Raw genomic sequence first — 21,207 nt, 5'->3', positions numbered from 1 at the left:
TTCAAGCTGTAAAGGTGGAGCAGGGTGGCAGCAGAGGCAAGCTGGGGTTAGGGCAGGGCACCTGGGACAGCCCCAGGCTGCAGGGAGCTGGAGTGAGGTGGGGTTTGGTCACCCCCAGGCTAGAACCGTGCAGCTCTTTCTCTACCAAGTCCTGCCAGCCAGCAGAAAAGCCATGGCAGGAGCGCCGCGGCCCTGCTCCGTCTTCCCTGCAGGGCAAGGTGTGCACAGCACTGTGCTCTGCGGGGGGGAGGCTGCTGCCCTCTTCCTCTTGGTGTGAGACGCAGAAGGAGCTGGAAACAATTGCCTATAAACCTGTCATTAGTAATGACAAATCAGTAATGGGCATGTTAATTCTTAATCAGGAGTCAGCAAGAGAATGCCAAAGTGGCTTAGCCGACTGGGTTTTATGTTGGCTTCCCCTGGTACAGTTTGTGTTCAGGGAAGTCTAGGAGTGGAAGACGTTGAACATAAATAATATGTGTGGTTTTAGTAATCGCTTATCAGCGCAGAACAAAGGTGTGATTATTAGTTGGTCTTTTAAGGATACAGTAGCTATTGTTTTTATGAAGATGGAAGTATTGCCAAATAAGTCATGCCCCAGAGCTCATTGAAGAGAAGGATGAATGCTGCCCCAAAAGTTCTCATATTAATCTATTCTCAATGAAGAAAAATACCTGAGGCCTTGAAAAGGGCAACAGATCAGTTACAAAATCCCTGTATAAAGTATTTAATGCATTTTATGTACTACCAACAGACTGCCTACGGTATGATAGCTCCAAAAGCCATCCAGTTAATACAGTAACTTGACTATCATTCTGACGTGCAACAGAAAGAACCACAGTTTGTATATGCTCTTCTAGTTGTGTTAATGGTATCTCGGCAAAATAAAACATGGCTGTGCTGATTTAGTAGTAATTTGTGCGCAATTTTAAGAGATGTAATCCAACAGTGGAGAATCATACCTAGTTCTTCATACTTGAAATGCTGCTTGAGTCATTAAGTTTCAAAAGTTGCGTGCCCTTCTGGTTGGCAGGTACAAACTTTCCAAACAAATCTTGACCCAGCTTTCCTGTGGTTTGTGCAAAGACCAGACTGTAAGAGTCCTAGGTACATTTACACTGGCTGGATAGTATCCATTGTTAAATACAAATTAGTTTCTAGGTATCCTCTATGCTCTATAAAGCTCCTTCTTAAGTCTAACTCAGGATCTGGGTTTGGTTTTTTTTTTTCACATTCAAGCCAAACAAATTATAAGTTGGAAAGTTTTACAAAAGATGTATTTCAAATTCTTATATTGAACCCTTTCACGGTGCTTGTTCTTTGTCAAACCTACTTACCCTGCTTCAGGGTAAGGAAGCAAAGTGGAAGATGATGGCTAAGTAGTCATCTTCAGAAATGTCATTTCTCATGGTGAAATTGATTATAATACAGACAGTTTCTTCTGGTATGAACAGAGGACAGATCTTTTCACAACCTTTGCAGCTGTGGTGCAGTACTCAAGGAAGGCGAACCAGCTGTGTGGATGCAACCTCAGCTGTAGGAGGTGGAAACAAGAGGCAGAAAATATTGGCTGTTCACAGGACCAGAGTCAGGAAGGAGCTCATGCAGGAGAAGCACATACCCCTGTGACACTGGTAGGAGGACCGTGTCCTGGGAAGAGAGCTGGGACTGCATGGGGCAGACTGAAAAGGGGAGGGCTGTTTGCTGAGAGCAGACTCAGAGGACAGACTGTACAGCGTGTGTGGCAGGCTGGATCTTCAGACAGAGCTTGCATTGTTCAACCAAAATTTCTTTTTTTTTTTTTTTTTTTTTTAAGCTGCCTCCCTGCTTCTCTCCCATGTCCATTGTGTCTGAAGTGTTTTGTTGCTTTCAGATTCTGGCACACTTGCTGAGTGGTTATTGTGTAAAGTTTAAGGGTTAGGAAAGGGATGAAATAGTAATGATCTGTTCTACTGTATAAAACTTTTACGCTTGATTTACTGTTTTTCTTTTTACAGCATGTCACTACCATTTTTGCTTTGGAGTTTATTAGCCAAAGAAAATGTCTGGCAATGCAGTAGCTGTGGTGACATGGGGCAATAAAGGAATTGGATTCACAATTGTGAGATCTCAGCGGAGGCAGTTTCTTGGGGATGCTGTAGCTTATGCAGCAGTGGCACAGTCAGGCAGCAGTGGCAAAACTCTGGGAGTGGAAGCTGTACCTGCTGCCACATCAGCTGGATGTAAACAGTGTGCAGGGCCTCTGGGACTTTCTGAGAAGAAGCTACAGATGTGCGAGTGTGCTGGTTAACAATGCAGCCGTCATTTTCAAAGGCTGTAGTAGGCCGGCTGTTCGGCAGAGCTTTGCTTTGGAAACCCAGTGATCTAAAGGTATGGGGGCAATCAGTAAGGAGACTGGTCTGCTGTAAACCTTCTTGAATCTAAAGGGGATTACAACCAGGTCATTTCTATCTGGATCGCCTGCAATGCTGACAACTAACGTGTGGGCCAGGTGTTTGTATCCCTTATGGTTCCAATGCTGTGTAGTGCAGTGCATTTGGTTTTCAAAACTGCACTGTAGACATGCCTAGAGAGTTTGAGGTCAATTTACCTAAAAAAATGAAGAGGAGATACTTAGCTGAATACATTGTTTCCTTAAATTTTCCATTTAAGTGTTTTCCTATGTAAATAATGAAGATGACAAAAACTCTGAGAATTTATTTATGTCCCTAGATAATTTTAATTGAACTCATCTTTTATGGTAGTATGACCTAACATGTAGGCAGTGTCCTAACTTTGAATGCTGTGGCATTCCTCTCAGCCTAAAAACATGGCAAGAAAATTTAGATTATACGTGCTGCTCAGTATTACTTAAAACACTTAAATGCAGAATATAATTGGAACTCCAGTCTCACATTAGTATAGGAATATCCTTAGCTTTTTAATCTCAAATAATGAAAAAAGAGAAGGAACAATAATGGTGTTTTACATTGGAAATTTTTCAGCTTTTGTACTGGAAAGGCTTTACTTCATTTTGGAGCTGACAGTAAAGGAAACTGTTAGCTGGACAAAGTTCTGGTCTTGGAGGCCAGTTTTCATCATCTATAGATCGCTTCACTAGGTTAGCTATTCATAGGACTTAACATCTGAATGAACAATACCCAGCTTCACATTTCCCTGTTTGGATTGTTGTTTTGTCTTTGGACCCTGCTACTGATCTAGAGTAGTGGTAACTCAGCAGTCTTAAAATCCCACCCCATCTCTCTTCAGGTACGTACCCATATACTCAGACACCCTGATCGGATGAGCATTGTCAGTTTTGCTTGATTGGAGTTATACAGTATTTTGAGAACATACGGCAGTAGTGGCTCCAGTGGTGTTTTATTTGTGAATGTATTGTTTTAGACTCTGCTAGGGAGATAAAATACTGAAAGCAAGCACCTTGTTAAACTTCCGTCAGTAAATAATAGAAATGCTAAAGTTTCGTGATAGAAATTTCATATTTTAAATTGCGAGGGATATTTCTAAAAAGAAATAAAAAATCTGACAAGTGATGTACGATTGGAATGACTTTTCCAGTACAAATCAAACATTTATGTCAATGTCACGTGGAAGTTAACATGAACGTTCATTAGATTGAAATGCAGCCTGGCTGTCTCCAGAAGTGATTACATCAGTAAATCTATTACCTGATTCCGTCCCAAGGGCCAGGATTTAGCATGGGCAGTGCTGCCATGGTGCATATAACAAACAGATTTATGGCCTTTCCTGAAAAAAGTCCTGAATAGTTAGTATGATAGGCATGCTTTGAATTAGCATAACCTCTGATACACAACAGCCTTTGGAGTTATTTTTTACATGATTTCCCAACCAACAGATTTGTTAAGCACCCAAGCAGATGAAGTGAATTGATCCGGAGGTTGGTTGGGTTTCGTGCATGTTCTGATCAAAGCTTCCCAGCAGGCTGAGCACTTCCATGGCGTCTCTGTCAGGTGCCGGCAGCTGATCTGATACTGCAGCCGTTCCCTCTGCAGGAGCCCAGGAGGATCTGTCTCCTCCACCTAACTGCCTGGTTCTTTGAAATTCTGGAAGACCTCTGTCTCATGTTAGAAATGGCAAATTGATTCAAAAGGTAGGTGGAAATCAGAATGAAATGAAAGTAGTTGGGCACCGATATACAACTGGCGCAGTCAAAGAACACAGATTTGTGAGAAAAAGAACTTCTAGAAAGATAGCAAACCCTCAGAAACTAATTTAAAATATCCTAAGTAACATACTGTATTTTAGGACATATGTGTCCTATGTTAAGGACACCATCAAAAATACGAGTTGTTTTGTTGGGCATGTATTTGAAGAACTGACCTTTATTTCCAAGAAGTAAGCTACACTACCTTTGAAAGTTACAAAAACCTAAAATTTAGAAATTGAAACTTACATTGGTGGCTTTGCAGTTTAGAAAGTTAGGCTATGTTGATGCCCATGGTACTGGATATACCTACTGTCAGGTATATCTAAGGAAAAATGTTATATTCAAATGATCAGGTCAGGTCATTGTATTAGGAGAGAGCCCTATCTGAATTTAGAACCTGATTGACTGTGTGCTCTAATACCACCCCATTTCTGAAGATTTGTCTTTTAAAATTATGACAGATCTGTAATAAAGCTGTAAATCACTGCAAAACATTTTAATATTTTGTCACACAAATTTCCCACGTGTTACACGTTTCTCTGAGGTTACCCAGCCTTTCAGGCATCCACACTGACCTCAGCGCTGCAGGCAAGTGCTGACTTCCCAAACGGATGGAATGTGCACGAGCCACATAGGCTGTATGAAAGCTTGTGAACAACTGCTCAGATTTTATGGTGAGGTAACACATACTGAAGCTAGGCCAGCAGTGCTTTTTGGTACCTGGTCCAGCTTTTGGAGATGTACACAGCTGGGGAGTGAAAGCACATGTGGAAGCCTTCCTGCCTTCCCATCTTGCTTCCATCCTTCCAGCACGTGCATAAAGCAGTCTCATTAGCTGCCAGTAACCATAGCTTTTATTTGCTAGAAGAACAACATATCAAATTATATTACTAAAATCTAGCTAGGAAGGGGAAAGGCAGGTAGTCTCAGGAAAATAAAAGAGTATATTAACGTAAAACTTACTGGAGATCATTGCTGAGACACTATCCATCAAAATCTTAACAGTTTCTATTATCTGATCTTGAATAACTGAACAGGTGGATTTTCCTTGATTTTTTCAGCTACTTTGAACTACCAGGATTAAGTTCTGCCTGCATGTTAAAAGAAGGAGAAAAGAAAAGAGAAAAGAAAAAAAGAAAACAAACGAGAAGAGAAAAGAAGCTGAAGTTAAATATGTTTCCACGGTGTATAAATCCTTGTCTGGCACGATCACGTATTTTACTTTCCATGGGTATTTTGCTAGTTTCTTTTTTTGCCGTAAGAATACTAAAAATCTAGCACATTGAGTTTCTTTCAAGCCTTTTGTAAAGAACAGAGGGCTTCTTACATTGAACTTGAGCCTATTATCAATGTGACAGCTGAATCCCCGTGAAAGCCGTGTCTACAAAATTTGTCAAAAGCGCTTCAAGCCTAAAACCAGCCGGAACAGAGGCAAAACTGTGAAACGTGCCTTTACTGGCTTCACCGCAATGGAGATGCTGAAACTTGCTTTTCCTGGAGGAGGAGGTCGCAGCCCCGGCTGCCCAGCTCCGCGCAGGGACGCGCATACCTGCGACCGCCGGTGCGACGCCCCAGCGTGGGGGACGGACACGGACACGGACACGCGAGGTTGCGGCTCCGCGCAGCCGCCGCCTTGTTTCCAGACCGGCCGAGGCTGATGGCACGAAGCGAAGGGAGCAGCCCGGGCGCGGCCCGCCGGCAGGGCGCCGCCCCGACGCTTCCCCTGCAGCCCCGCGGCCGGGCGGGCTGCCGGCGGGGAACGGGAACGGGGACGGCCCCGGGCTGCCGGGGCGGGGGGGAGCGCGGGGCCGCCCGGCCCCGGCCCCCACTAGCGGCGGCGCACCTCGGCCCGCGCCGCCAGGGGGCGCTCGGCGCCCCGGCCCGGCCGGCGGGGTGTACCATTTCCCCGCGGGGGGGCGCGTGTGGCCCGCTCCGGGCTGGAGCGCTCAGCGACAGCGGCAGCCTCCCCTGGCGGCTTGGCGGCAGGTAAAGACGAGAGCGGCCGCCGCTGGGCGGGGACAGCCGGAGCCCTCCTGCACGGGGCTACGGGCTTCCCCCTCCCCCGCGCTGTGTTCAGTGGTATCGCCCCAGCGGCCGACTGCGGCGCGGCCCTCACCGAGCGGGAGGGGCTGTGGTTTGGGTGGTTGGTTTTTCGTTTGTTTTTTTTTTTTTCTCCCTCCTGTTGCCATAGAGACTGCGGGGTGCCGCCCCCCGTCCCGTCCCGTCCCGTCCCGTCCCGTCCCGCGCCGGGCTGGGACACGTCGCCGCCGCCGCCCCGGGAGGTCTGCGGGGCCATCCGCAGGTACGGGGGGGGGGTGGCGGGAAGGAGAGTGCCGCCGCGGCCGGGCTCGGCGGGCGTGTATTTGGGGAGGGGAGGGGAGGGGGGGGGCGGGAGACGCGCGGGCACCTGGGGGTGGCCCGCCGGGGGCCGTTGGGGGCCCGGCCGAGAGGGCGGCGCCGCCGGCGGGGGAGCCCGCCCTGTCACCGCCGCTGCCGCAGCCGGCACGGCCTCGGCGGTCCCTGCCTGGCAGGTGAGGCTGGAGGGAAGCCGCCGCGGCGGAGCCCGTCCGCGGAGGGGGGTGTCCGGGGGGGTGTGGGGTGTGCCCTGAGAGGGGCCCCGTTCCCGCCGCGGCCGGGCCTGGCGCGGGGCTGCGTGCCCCCCCCCCCTCCCGCCCCGGGGGCCTGCCGAGCCGCAGCCGGGCTGTGGAGCGATCGGCAGCCGACGGCGGGGAGCGGGGTGGGGGGGTTGCCCGCAGAGGCCCCGCAGCCCGGCGAGGCAGCGTGCCTTCCCTTGGGCTCAGCGGCGAAGCGCCCGGCTCGTTAGCCTGTCTTAAGACGGTGCTGAAAGTTGATGAGTAACAGTTAACGTCTCCATTGACTGAGGGAGTTTGTGACCCGGGATTCGGAAGACGTGCCTGAAGGTCACTGGCAAGTGGCTTTTGGTTTGGTTGGTTGGTTGGTTTTTTTAGTCCTCCCGCCTTTGTATATAAGCACAAATACAATCTATGTGCCATATTTAGATTATTGGGGTTTTTCAAACCTTGCTGACACCTAGCAACGTAGGTAGGTGAACATCAATGCACACTAAACCGTGAAGTCCATCGCTGCTTTTCTGTGTGGGAATACACTATTCACCTGTCTTTTCACAGCAAAGTCCAAAGAAAGTGCCTTAAGGACTGAATAAGACAATTTTTCCCCCAATTGAAGTTTTATTAGTTTGTTGGGGGGGGGGGGGTTGTTGTTGAGTAGTATGTTCTATTTTACCCTCAGAACCTAATTAGATTTTACTTAAATAGACCAGGTTTTAATGCTATGAGAATGCTTTAAGACATGATTTTCATAGAATATTTAGAACATCTTTAAGTGCTATTGGTAATTTGATTGATTTCTCTTCTCTAAGTGGATTCATGTGGGTATATTGCATTTACAAATGAAGAAATTTGATGTGTTCTGTCAGCAAAACGGCTGCCTGACTCTAAATGTTCCGGACAAATCTCTTATTTATGAAAGTGGCAGCACTCTTGACTTGGCGGAGAGCTGCTAGGATACTTCCTAGCTCATGCTTTGTTCTAGGGAGTATGAATACAATCCAATAGCCCAACGATTAATGTGAGATGAGGGAAAAATTTTTTTAAATCCTTGTTGGAGCAAGGATAGCTATATCCCAGATGAATGTTATACCCTGCAAGGCAGTGGGGTTTTTTAACTCTCTCTGCTGTGAGAAGCACTGCATACAACCTGGTGAAAACAGAAAATTAAACCTTTACTGTAGCAAAACAAATAAAACCAACCAACCATGGCCGTGATGACATCGTGTGAGAATCTTTTTTTTTTTTTTTTTTTTTTTTCCTCCATAGAGGTGGATCTAGGTTGGATGACATAGAGTGGTTGTATTGGCAATGGCTGAATCCTACTCTCAGAGGATTGCAAAGGTGGCTTAAACTTGCATTTAAAATCCTTTCTCTTTTTTGGGTGCATCCAGCATTTTCTGAGAGTTTGCTACCAAAAATCTTATATTGATGTAGTTATTATCGTTTATTAAAGGATGATAAACAATTATTGATTGTATTTGGTTTTTTAATGCTGTGAGAGATGACCTGCTTAAAAGAATATAGAGGACTACTTAGGTTTATTTTTATGTCCTAACAGTAGGAAACTGACTGCAGATGTCTTTCAGAACATTATAAAATGTGCTTTCTTTTCTGTATCGGTGATGTAGCACGGATTGACCTAAACCTGGCATTCTTAAACCTAAGCATCTCTCTAGAACAATATTTTTATATTAGCTAACAGGAGAACTAGTGTCATAGCTAGCATAGGAGTGAAGGTATGATTTTTCAGTATGTAAAATCCAACCACGCTTGTTTCCCATTGTTCTAAAACAGGTGGGGTTTTGTTTTTTTAATCTAAATGTGTTGCAGAATATGAGAAAATCAGGCCTGGATACTTATTTTTCCTCTGTAAAAATATACAGATACTTTTTGCTGAAATAAAGGAAGATTAGAATACATGCCTTGATGCTTTGGCACAGCAACTTAGTCTACTATTTCAGCATCTGCTGCTGACAAGTTGAGATACAGAGTTCTGAGAGCTCCTTCTGCTGGGGGCTGAGAGGCCCTTTAACAGGATTCCTCTGGAAGGTTATATTTTGGTATGAAATATTTCACATTCCACTGCTACAGGTAACCTTTCAAAACACTGCACAGATGTTAAATTATGAAAACTATTTACTTCTCCCTAACTCCTTGTCAGCACTTTGACTGTTTATAGTGAGACTTTATATTCCTTTTTTTTGTTATTGTGTGAGAGATCCACGTGCATGGAAGGAAAAAAACATGTTTCATAAATAGAAAAATGTGACTGCAAAACTTCTAAAACAGGCAGTGGGGAGCTGGAGTCATGCCTGTTATTATTTTTAACTTTATGTTGAAACTTGAGCAGATGACCTGTTTATTGTGATCTGTCAGTGCTTCTACATATTTATTGTTATCTTACAGTACTTTAGGTTTGCCAGAACTTAAATGTGGGTTATCTTTTTGTAACTGTGTGCATGTTTTAGTTTACCAGGAAATTCCACCTTGCTATGAGAACCAAAAATGGATCCAGAAGAGCAGGAGTTACTTGGTGATTACAGATACAGAAATTATTCTTCAGCGATTGAGAAAGCTTTGAGAAACTTTGAATCATCAAGTGAATGGGCGGATCTTATATCTTCACTTGGCAAACTCAATAAGGTACAGTGTCACAGGAATATTTTTTTCATTTGTTTATTATCTTTGTATTGTTATTAACTTTTCTGTAACTCACAGTACTTAGCAAAATTGAAAATTCACTCAAGAAAAATATTAGTTCATAAGAGAAGGGTAATAGAAGCAGCTATATCAGTATCTTTCATATAAGTGTGAGAAATTCTGGTAAAACCAACAGAGATTTCCTTCAAATGGTATTTGTTGCATTTATACAGCTAAGATAATTTAGGTTTTGCATTGAAGAAACCCTCAGGATGCTGGTTACTCGCTCTAGAGCAGCTAAAAAAGTCTTTATACAGAACAGGAGGTCACAAGTTTTAGTATATATTCTGAGTCAAAGTTTATATTTAAAGATCACATTTACTTGACCATGCCCTTCCCTTATATTTGGGGAAATAATTGATTTGCTGCTGGTGGTGTCTTTTGTATGACCATGGAAAATATGGCTGAATATAGGAAGAAAGAAAAAGACTTTTATGGGAAAACACCTAGGAAGTGTGTCCTCTCCTCCTACCCAAGAAACAAGGTGTATGTTGTTTGTGTCCCCTTTGGTCTCTCTTCCTGAGTATACATGGGGCAAGAGTAGTTACAGTCATTAAGGAAATGGGGGGGGAGGAGGCAACTTCTGCAGAATTCATAAAGAAACATCTGTTGTTACCTGATAGATGCCTTGCATGCCTTTGCTGTCGTTGCTAAACCTTAATTCTACAGCGATTTCAAAGGGGAGGAGAATCCATAGAATTACAGAATTGTAGAATATCTCAAGTTGGAAGGGGCCCAAAAGAATCATCAAGTCCCAACTCCCTGCGCCTCACAGGACTACCTAAAACTAAACCATATGACTAAGAGTGTCATCCAGATGCTCCTTGAACTCTGGCAGGCTTGGTGCCCTGACCAGTTCCCTGGGGAGCCTGTCGCAGTAACCAACCACCCTCTCAGTGAAGAACCTTTTCCTAATGTCCAATCTGAACTTCCCCTGATGCAGCTTCATTCCATTCCCTCGTGTCCTATCACTGGTCACCAGAGAGAGGAGATCAACACCTCCCCCTCTGCTGCCCCCCTTGAGGAAGTTGTAGACTGCCATGAGGGCACCCCTCAACCTTCTCTTCTCCAAGCTGAACAAACCAAGTAACTTTAGCTGCTCCTTGTAAGTCTTTCCCTCAAGACCTTTTACCATCTTGGTTGCCCTCCTCTGGGCACAGTCTGATAGGTTGATGTACTTCTTACATCGAGGCACCCAAAACTGCACACAGTACTCGAGGTGGGGCCACACCAATGTAGTGTAGAGTGGGACAATCCCCTCCCTCGACCAGCCAGCTATGCTGTGCTTGATGCACCCCGGGACACGTTTGGCCCTTTTGGCTGCCAGGGCGCACTGTTGACTCATATTCAACTTGCCATCAACCCAAACCCCCAGATCTCTTTCCTCAGGGTTGCTCTCCAGCCTCTCGTCCCCCAGTTTGTACGTATAACCAGGATTACCCCATACCAGGTGGAGAATCCGGCACTTGCTCTTACTAAATTTCATACGGTTGGCAATTGCCCAGCTCTCTAGTCAATCCAGATTGACTCTCTGTAAGGCCTCTCTACCCTCGAGGGAATCCACAGCTCCTCCTAGTTCAGTATCGTCAACAAGCTTACTTAATGTGCACTTGATTCCTGCATCCAGATCATTTATAAAAGCATTAAAGAGCACTGGCCCTAAAATTGAGCCCTGGGGAACCCCACTGCTGACTGGCTGCCAGCCTGATGTAACCCAGTTTACTGTAACCCTTGGAGCCTGACCCATCAGCCAATTGCTCAGCCAACCTATTACAGACTTGTCTAGCTGCGTGCTGGACAGTTTATCTAGAAGGATACTGTGAGAGACAGTATCAGAAGCTTTGCTAAAACCCCCAAAAAACACATTTACTGGCTTCCCTTGGTCAACTAGATGGGTGACCTTGTCATAAAAGGCAATTAAGTTGGTTAAGCAGGACTTTCCCCTTGTGAACCTGTGCTGGCTATGACCAATGGTTGTGTTGTCTCTCAAGTGTTTTTCAATAACTGCCAGAATAACCTTCTCCATAGTTTTATCAGGTGCTGAAGTGAGACTGACAGGCCTGTAATTACCAGGGTCTTCCTTCTTACCCTTCTTGAAAATTGGGACAACGTTTGCCAAACTGAGGGTTTTTAAGGGCAGCCATGTTCTTTCCTCTTCAGAGGAGAGAAGATGGATATTGCTCTGGCAATAGGAGTTACAGATTTCTGCCTTCACTGTGTCATCCTGATTCCTGTTGAGTCAATAAGGAGAGCTAGAGGCCTTCAGAATGCTTCTCTCAAAAGGGAAAGTATAAATAATTAGAGTGAGAGATTTCATACCTGTGGCAAGAGGTAGGCTTTGATCTTTTATCTTGACCTAGATGAACACACTGAACTGATTAACACCTATCTGAAACCCTTATTCAGGTACAGAATTGCCAAAATATAGAGCAGCATAGTAGAAACCAAGCAAAAAGCTTTTAGCTGTTACCTCAGTCCCTCTGCTGTGGTATTTTATGGATGTAATCAGTTTAGGAGCTTAAGAATTGGTAGAGCAAATCATCCCCTGTGTTCATCTGCTTCTGTCTGTTATCTGAAGATAAGGATGATATGTCAGGGGAATGTGCCACCAAAAGGAAGGTTGTGAAATAAGATGTCAATAGCTATTCTCTTAACTCCTATGATTACTTGTTCGCTTACATCCTAAAACATAAATATTGTTGTTGAGTTCTGTTAGTGTTGGGGGGAGGGGGATGTGTTTCTAACATAAGAGCGTAATATCTTCTACAGTCAATTTTGAGGGTGAATGAATGAGCAGGGAGAGAATAGGTAGGATGTAGATGATCAGCAGTATCTCAATGATAAAAATGTTTTTAAACACTGCACATGGTTATATTCAGGAAACTGGGTGTCAGTAACTGGTATGCAGTGATGCCTATTATTAAACAAATGTGAAAATAATGAGAAGGGGAGAGACAAAAGAGGATAAGTAAGTCGAGGAGTTTCAGAAGTACTTTTCATGCTTCTAGAGTAGCATGGAAGATCTCTCTTAAGCATATGTTTCTTAAGGATCTTTGTATTGTTGACTTTAATTGTGGGTGTTCTCGCTTATAGAGGTGTAATATTTTCTGAGGCTTTTTCTCCTCTAGGCAGGCTTCAACAATACTTTGCACTATTGAGTCCCACAAGTTAACACACACACACTCACACACACTCACACTTTTATTTCTGTAGAAGCTCAGTGGCACTACCCTTTCAATAAAAGGTCTGGAGGAAGCAGCACAGGCTCTTCCTTCTTAAAGATGAGGGAAAAAGAATGGAGGGAGCTGATCCAGTTCCCTTTGGCCTTGGCTGAAACAAGTGATCTTGGAGCTCTTGCTGCTGTTACTCCTGGTGAAAAGACAGCTCTGCTACTTCTTTCTATTACTACTTAGCTACCAAGGTTAAACTGAAGGTTGTTTTTCACAGTTTCTCTGTTGCTTCTATGGTTCTAACTGATGTTTCACAGTGACTTGTAGAACCAGGGAAGCAACAGAGAAACTAGTTGACTTTAATCTGAATGGTCAGCCAAACGGGTCAGTTTGTAGATCTAGAAAGATTATTTTTTGTCACTTAAGGGAGATGAGCCTTATCTAACTTCAGATGACTTTGGTGTGGACAGCTTCACCTTGAATCACTTTTAGGCAGGGAGAGGAATAAGGGATTTGGGGTTTTTTTGTTGTTGTTGTTGTGACTCATCTCTTACTATTTAAAGTAGGTCAGATGACTGCTCTCCTAAAATTGCATATGTTCCTCACTAGTATTATGGGGAGCCTGAGGTGAGTTACTACAGTTTTGCCCATGGTTTTTAGCTGACCTAGGCTTCTAAGGCTAGGTAAGATGAATCTCCCCTGCAGTGTTCTGAACAGAAGTGCAAGTACCAAGTGTGAACATGAGTGAAGGATGGAGAGAAACTGCATTTTCTGACAAAAGCTAGAGTTGGCAGAATTTGCTAATTATGCTGCACCCTGAGTTTGTAAGGGAAAGATTTGGGGATTTTAATGTGTACACTATTGGGCGTTATGCATCATCATGGTGAAGGAGAAACAGTGGAAAGTAATGTTTATAAATACTTATAGAAGAATATAAATGGATGCAAACAGGTGGATTAAACAGGCAGTAAATATGGGTGTTAATGTTTTAAAGAGGGGCTTCAGATTTGCCCTAAAACTTACTCATAACCCACTTGTAAATCTCTCTCTGTGCTTTGCTTCTGTTCAAGCTCTAGTTACTATAAACCAGTCATTTAGTAGTTGCAGCCTAGGCTGCTCTATGCTTCAAGAAACAGGATTATTCTCATCTCAGTACTGTTCATGGATACAGCTTTGAGCCATGTTTTTATTGTTTTTGCAAATCTGCATATGTTCACTGTTTGGAAAGCACTGTTTCATGACTATGGTTTTCAGATGTTCGGTACAGATTGCTGCATCCAGAATACAGTAATCCTTTTTCAATTGTCTTAGTGCTAAAATGTGATTGTGCTATTGCAGATTTTGCCAGCTTGTTCCAATGTTTTAAAAGGATACAACTCTGCAAAATCACTTCAATACTTTGATAGAAAAAAATGCTGGGGGGGAGGGGTGTTGTCTTGTTAAACCTAGAAATAGGTGGTGGTTCAGCATATGTGGGCTTGTCAGTGAAATAGGTGCTTTCAACGTCATTTTCATATCCAAAATGCTTGTCACTGTCTATTCAGAGTATAAACAGATACGTATATTATATAAAATACATATAAAAGTATTAATGTAGGGGGAACTTCAGCCAATTAAGAGGCTAAAAGTATTATGAATTTAGGAAAATCCAAGTGCATAGGTTGCATTAGGGTTTTTAATCCAGATTATAGGCATATATTTTCTAGAAATTTTAACTCTGGGTGCAGGCAAACAGTAGATGAGTGGCACAGTTTGCAAAATGATGAACTGAGCAGTAGTAAATATTGGATTCCACAGCCTGCTTTTGTAAGGAAACTATGAAAGGAGGTTTTCAAAAAAGTCTCTGAAATTTACTGACTCAAATCTCACTGGGTTTTTGGCAAGTGACTATTTAAACTCCCCCGTTTGTTCATTTAATCCATATATATAAAAAGCAACAACCCCCCCCCCCAACCAACCTACCAAAAAAACCCCAACTTGCATCTGTTTGACAAGAATAATGAACAGGATTTTCCCATGCGTATTTGCAGAAATACCTCTGTCAACAATTTTTCAACAGCATTTGGATATTGGTAGTATGGAACTTGCACAGAAGCTTTACTAGTGACTGTAGCCACTGAGCCTGGCTGGCAAGCAGCATCCCTTTTCTGAGCAAGATGCTAATTTATAATTATTGTTCACTATGAAAACAAAATATTATAAACTTTGAAAAATCAGTTGTTCTAGAGGGATTTATTTAATGCTTACAGCATGATGGACTTGCTCAGTAATGACAGCAATGTTTGCTCTAAAAGAGGCTTTCAAACTGCTTTTTATCCTTGGACATAACTGTGTAAATGCACAGATTATAAGTTCTTACAATGCTAATTTTTAGTCTTTAGTTTGCAATTTCAAAGTAATTTTTTTTTAATTTGACTTTCAGTAGAAAATAAGTATGTTACTTTTTGTTTCTGTAGGCTTTTCTTGCTTCAAAAACTTGAAGGTGAATATGATCTCAACCAAACGCTTGCCCTGTTTGGAGGGAAGGGGAAAGAGCACAAAAGTCATTGCAGCTGCACAACTATAGTTTGTTTCAGTAGTAACACTTAATGTTACAGTATGTCTGTTCTTGAGGGGAGAGAAGAGAAGGATTCTTCTGAAATATGGAATTAATGAGCATAGCCTTTAATTACACCAGTTGCTTCATATGAGAACTCTGACTGCCATGTCTTTATAACAACTGTTGGCTGAATTACAAACACAAGCACCACTTGCCTTCTGTTGAAGGCAAGCCTTATATCTTTGCCTCCTAATTGCTTTATGGAACTTCACCACACCCGATGCGCAAATGCAATGTGCAGGACTAGGGATATTTTATACTTTTTTTTTTCCCCTTTTTTAATATAACTCCAGCTCCTAGTTTACAGTTTCCTCACAACCACCTTTGAACTTTGTGCTGCTATTTTTATGGAAGCTGGAGCTCTGTTTAGAATTTTTCTTACTTGGAAAATGAAGCAATGGAAAATGGAATCACAGGCTCTCCTGCCCCTCTCCTCCCAACCACTGTGGTCTAAAACAAGAGTTATAGTATCTCCTAGTTGAAGATAATCTTATAAATTGATGTACATGCAGCATTTTTCTGGAATTCTAGTTATGTAAATAAAAATATTTACTTAATTTGCTTGGGTTTTTTATGTCTAGGAAAATTGATCTAACTGACATCTAGTGGTGCTATAAAGCAGTGCAGAATGACTTAAACCAGTAACTGTGGGAAAAGAATATTCCTCTGTGTGTGCGTGTGTGTATCTGTGTTTGTTTTGTTTTAAGGCACATGTATACACTGCTGCAAAGAACAGATAGTCTTCCCTTTCTACCCTTTGTAGCCCACATTCAAAGAAACTCTGAGCATGCCTATGCATTAGAAAATGTTCAGTGTGTGTAATGTATTCTCTAGTCAGTTATAAAGAAAAAGAATCTGTAAAATGTTGAAAACTGGACATGCGCGTGGGCACAAGTCATTACTTTTCATGTCTCATTTTTTCCTGAATTACTGATTAAAGTCTTTATTTTAAAAGCCAGTGGTAGTTTTCTGGGATTGTTGATTTGTCACTGATTTGTGAAAACCAAACCCTGGGATGATATATTAAGCGTGGAGTGCTTGCTGGCAGTTCAGGCTTCTCAAGCCAACCCTTGCTAGGAGTTCCAGTGACATTTTACACTTCTGCCACCATAACTGTTCATGTGGAAAGCAGTTGGAGACGAGGAGAAGTAGATCATGGGTGGGCTTCAGCCCATATGTAACTGAACACAGCTAAATTAAGCTCACAAGAATCAAAAGAATGGGTGAATAATAGATGTCGAAACTTGTGAGCAGAGTTATCCACTTGCAGTCGTTAGTGTTGGATTCTGAATGTGGAAGCAATGGTTTGGGATGGGATCTTTATCTGCATACAGTGCCAATGATACCAGGCTTGCTACCACAACATTTAACTACCTGTAACAGCTGAAATTATAATGGCATTTCAGCAGTCCTAGATCTCTCAGACAACTCATTCTTTTTTTCAGTTGTGGGAGCTCAGGATATTTAAAATCAAGCTTCTTAGCTTTGCCTGTTGGCTCACAGAAACAAATTGGCATTTGGAAATATGTATATTATCATGTCACTCTTATTTAAATGAACAGTTTTAGATCTGTCTGCTAATTAATGTCTTTCAACCCTTTTAAAGTTCTTTGAGCACTGCAATTCTGGGGAAGCTGTTAAGAATCCGAACCTTTCAGCAAAGTAGCAGCCAGCCCACCTCTACTGGAATGGCTCTTGGTGCAATCGCAGTCTTCTAATATATTGCAGTGTGTTTTAAAATCCCTTGCATCTGCTGAAGGTCAGAGACAACTGTTAACCAGGAACACCCACTCTTGAGAAGAATTGTAGCTTGTGTCCAATTGTGTATTTCTTCAACCCAAGTCAGAAAAAAAGACTACATGCTTTTGAGAAGGGAGTTTCATCTCCAAATTGTTCTGATGTGATGGGCAGAAACTCTCCTCAGCTTATGTATAAGGATCATAATAAACGTCTTCAAATCTTGCTTCCTGTACAGAGATGTCTTCTGATGCTTTAGATGAAGCAGTATAGTTGGCACGTGTACATAAATGTAGTCTTGTTCTAAGTTAGTCTCACCTGCTGGAATCTGGACATGTGAAGGTTTCAGAGTTACCCAGGAGAAATACTTAACACTGAGTTATCCCTGCATATCCACCATTCAACTCCTAAGATGCCTGGAGCATTTTTTCCTCTTCTGACTACATGTTTTGCTTAGCTGTCCCTGATGTTTGGGGAAGGAGAGTTCTTATTTGCTGGTGGAGATTTACATCCTTAGGAAATGAAGTAAGGCAAACAAGACTTTTTTTTATGAGATGGCATTGTTCCTGTAATGGATCAGATTCCCTGTGTAATAAACAGTGAATGTTTTCATTTTCTACCTAGTTGATATTTAAATTTTAACTGATAGAATATTAAGATATTATGTGTTCAATTTTAAGATTGAGGGGAAAAATGTTTACCACTTGCATATTTTTTTTGTAATTGCCTTGTTTTATATATACAGAAGGCGTGGGCAAATATACAAACATACCAACCAATATAAACAGAATGTTTCAAAGTCCAGCTTTCAAGCAGTCTTCAAATTTGTTACACATATTAAGGATTTCAATCTTTAACATTGAAATAATATTACTCATGTAATATATAAGTAAATGTTTCAAATATAAACGCTATAAAAAGATATAAAGGATAACTCCAGGAATATAACCTGGTTTAGTTTCATATGTGAAATATTGCTGTATTCTTGGATTCTAGTCTTTAGTACCTATTAAAATGCAGATCTCCTGCTTATAGCGGGGGAGGGAAGGAAGGAAATTAATTGGCTCTAAACGGCATCTGTACTGTGTGCATTTAAGAATGGTGTGACCTTTCTATTTACTGTTGTTACAAACTATCAGCCTTTTTCTTCCTGAGTAAGTTTTATTTACTAACAGCTGGTCTCTTAGTTTAGGCAGGGCAGCAAATGGGAGAAATAATGCAATAGTGGTCTCACAGATTCTAGCTTCTCATGCCCACCAACTGCAGTCTTAAACGATAAGTTGCACACACCTTTGAAAGATGATGGGTTTTATCTCTTCCTCTTACTGCTGATGAGAGTATTCAGCATTCAAGTGAATGCCCTGATCATTGCTGAACTGTTTTGGTTTTTTTCTTGGAAATGAGCAAGAAAAGGTTAGTTCACTTGTCTGCTGCTTTTTTCAAAACCCTTTTTCAGGCAGGATAGAAGAACCTCAAGTTTAAAACAATTACATAGGATAAGGCCATGATTTAACCTTTGGGAGAGTCAAGAACTTGCCTAATCCTGAAAAATCCCAAATGTCAATCTGCAGTGAAACTTCCATTTGCCTTAGCAGACAGTGATCGAAGGCTAAAGTGCCATTTACTTGCAACTTCTTTTTTTAATTGTCTCTGAATTGAAGAGACATACTTAATTCCCTGCTGAAATGCATGCATGGATCAAGTAAAAGTAATCTTTCCAAAGAAAGGTGCTACAGTTTGTTTTTTCCAGAGAACTGTCTTGTCGGCATGTTTGGTTTAACCCCAGCCAACAACTAAGCACCACTCAGCTACTGTCTCACTCTTCCCCCCACTGCGGTGGGATGGGGAGGAGAATTGGGAAAAAAAAGTAGAACTCGTGCGTTAAGAACAGTTTAATAATTGCAATAAAATAAAATATTAATAATAGTAGTAGTAGTAATGAAAAGAGAGATAACAGAGAGAGAGAGAAATAAAAACCCAGAAAAGACAAGTGATGCACAATGCAATTGCTCACCACCCACTGACTGATGGCCGAGCAGTGATCAGCCCCTCCCAGCCAACTCCCTCCAGTTTATATACTGAGCATGACGTCCTATGGTATGGAATATCCCTTTGGCCAGTTTGGGTCAGCTGTCCTGCCCATGCTCCCTCCCAGCTTCTTGTGCACCTGCTTGCTGGCAGAGCATGGGAAACTGAAAAATCCTTAACTTGGGATAAGTGCTACTTAGCAACAACTAAAACATCAGTGTGTTATCAACATTATTCTCATACTAAATCCAAAATACAGCACTGTACCAGCTACTAGGAAGAAAATTAATTGTCCCAGCCGAAACCAGGACACTGCAATGCTTATTTATTTCCTGTCTTGAAGATCTTTTACTTATATGTCAATATAGTGGGTGTAGTTAATAAAGCTTACTGACTGTAGCCACACAGAATTACAAATAACTTCTCTAAGATGTTATTGTCTCATTTAATCATGCCTGCTTTGGTTGGAAGGTTTTTTGTTTATGTTTCAGCTATATGTGAAATGAAAACTTATGAAGAAAGATAGTTATTTAATTCTTACTTTATTCCCTGTACTTAAAAGCTAAGATGCTCTTCTTGTCACTTCCCTACTTCTGCTGGAGATACGATAAGGGTACCCTGTCCCTGTCCTGTCCTTTGACTTCCTTTTCCAGCTTCTAAGCAAAGTAAGACCAGACTTTTCTAGATTGTTCATGACTGATTCCATATGAAAACTCAGTTGCAGAATTCTGCTGTTTCAGCACTAACAAAATGCATTTATGAGAGAAAACTCCTGAATGCATTTATTTCTTCTTAGACTGCTAGTAGGAAACCTTTGTCATGCAGCCATCATATACATCATGGTTTATATTATAGCTATTCATTCTCATCTCCTTTCTTCCACAGGCTCTTCAGAGTAACTTGAAGTATTCTCTATTGCCAAGACGGCTGATAATCAGTAAAAGATTATCTCAGTGTTTGCATCCAGCACTACCTAGTGGAGTACATTTAAAGGCATTAGAAACCTATGAAATAATCTTTAAAATTATTGGGACAAAATGGCTTGCCAAGGACTTATTCTTGTACAGGTAAACTTTTCTTTAAAAGCATTTGCATTTCACAGTCTATTTTAATTAACTAAATTTTTTTCTTTTTTTTTTTTTTTTTTAAAAAAAAAAAAAGCTCTGGTTTGTTTCCTCTGCTGGCAAATGCAGCAATGTCAGTGAGGCCTGTTCTCCTTGGTTTGTACGAGAAATACTTTCTTCCTCTCCAAAAGTCCCTCCTGCCTGGTCTTCAAGCCTTTCTAATTGGACTGCTGCCTGGATTAGAAGAAGGATCAGAAATTTATGACAGGTGAGAACTAATATTATTTTAAAAGCAATATACAGTATTTTGCTTTCCTAGGGAATTCTCAAGGAATTTGTCAGCTTTCTATACAGCAGGCTTGATAAAAGAGCTTCTAAGGGTGGAAGAATGGTGAGTCTCTGGAAAGTGCAATGAATAGTGCTAAAGTAGAAAAACCCTTTCCTCTTCTGTTTTCATCTCAGGAGAGAAGAGGAAAAGGAAGGTTAAAAATGGATGTGCTGAGCGAAAGGAATAAAAGCTATTTCTTAAAGCTCCTCTGAATTCCTAAATAATTAACCTGACTCCACAAACCACTGCTCTGTTGATAAATTCTATTTAAATATTGTAACACAAGAGAGCATATGAATTCTTTCCAGTATTTCTGTACCAGATACTTACCCTCAGGTTCTGAAAACACGAGCAAGAGGCAACTCTTATAAAATCTATTGTGGAATAAATTTTCTCTCTCACTCTTGGGTGCCCCTGGCAGTAATGGCAATGGTATTCAGTACGATAAAGTCAGGATCAGGAAGTGTGCTGAGAAGAGCAGCTCAGCACCCGTTTGTGTAGTGGTTTTACTTCAGTTACCAGAACTGTTTTGTAAGATCTTACAAGAACTCAACGACTGTAGGTTTCATCCAAATATTTCTTTGCTTAAAGAGTCACCAAACGTTGCATTGTTAGTGTACTTCCTTCTGTATTACCAATCTGGATGTGTTGGCTGTTCTCTCTGCCCTTTTTGAATCTTAAATAGATGTGTGTACACTTTAAAAAAAAAAAAAAAAAAAAAAAAAAGAGCGAGATGTGCTAGGCTGCATAGATTACCGTTTATAAGCAAAATACTTCTACGTCTAATGCCTTTTTTTAAAAACAAGTATTAAATTGAAGGCT

At 41.9% G+C, this 21,207-nt stretch overlaps 1 protein-coding gene across 11 annotated transcripts in view; it reads left to right on the top strand.

Moving 5' to 3' along the window:
- Positions 1 to 6,398: 6,398 nt before the first annotated feature.
- Positions 6,399 to 21,207, top strand: part of DOP1B (DOP1 leucine zipper like protein B) — a 53,433-nt gene continuing 38,624 nt past the window's right edge. For 5 of the 11 annotated variants that reach the window (XR_008236301.1, XR_008236299.1, XR_008236298.1 and 2 more), the window contains exons 1-4: positions 8,591 to 8,850; positions 9,228 to 9,402; positions 19,879 to 20,060; positions 20,155 to 20,325. Coding sequence is in view for 6 of the 11 variants with exons in the window: in XM_052794597.1 (XP_052650557.1) it covers positions 9,265 to 9,402; positions 19,879 to 20,060; positions 20,155 to 20,325 (491 nt within the window). In the remaining 5 variants the exon portion in view is untranslated. Of the gene's footprint in view, positions 6,471 to 6,625; positions 6,700 to 8,029; positions 8,101 to 8,590; positions 8,851 to 9,227; positions 9,403 to 19,878; positions 20,061 to 20,154; positions 20,326 to 21,207 lie in introns of those variants that run through there. The other 6 variants (XM_052794601.1, XM_052794596.1, XM_052794597.1 and 3 more) reach the window with 5 other exon arrangements.

Source organism: Harpia harpyja, chromosome 8 (assembly GCF_026419915.1).
Source record: "Harpia harpyja isolate bHarHar1 chromosome 8, bHarHar1 primary haplotype, whole genome shotgun sequence".
Classification (NCBI taxonomy): Eukaryota; Metazoa; Chordata; class Aves; order Accipitriformes; family Accipitridae; genus Harpia; species Harpia harpyja.
This window is presented reverse-complemented; position numbering and strand designations above follow the sequence as displayed.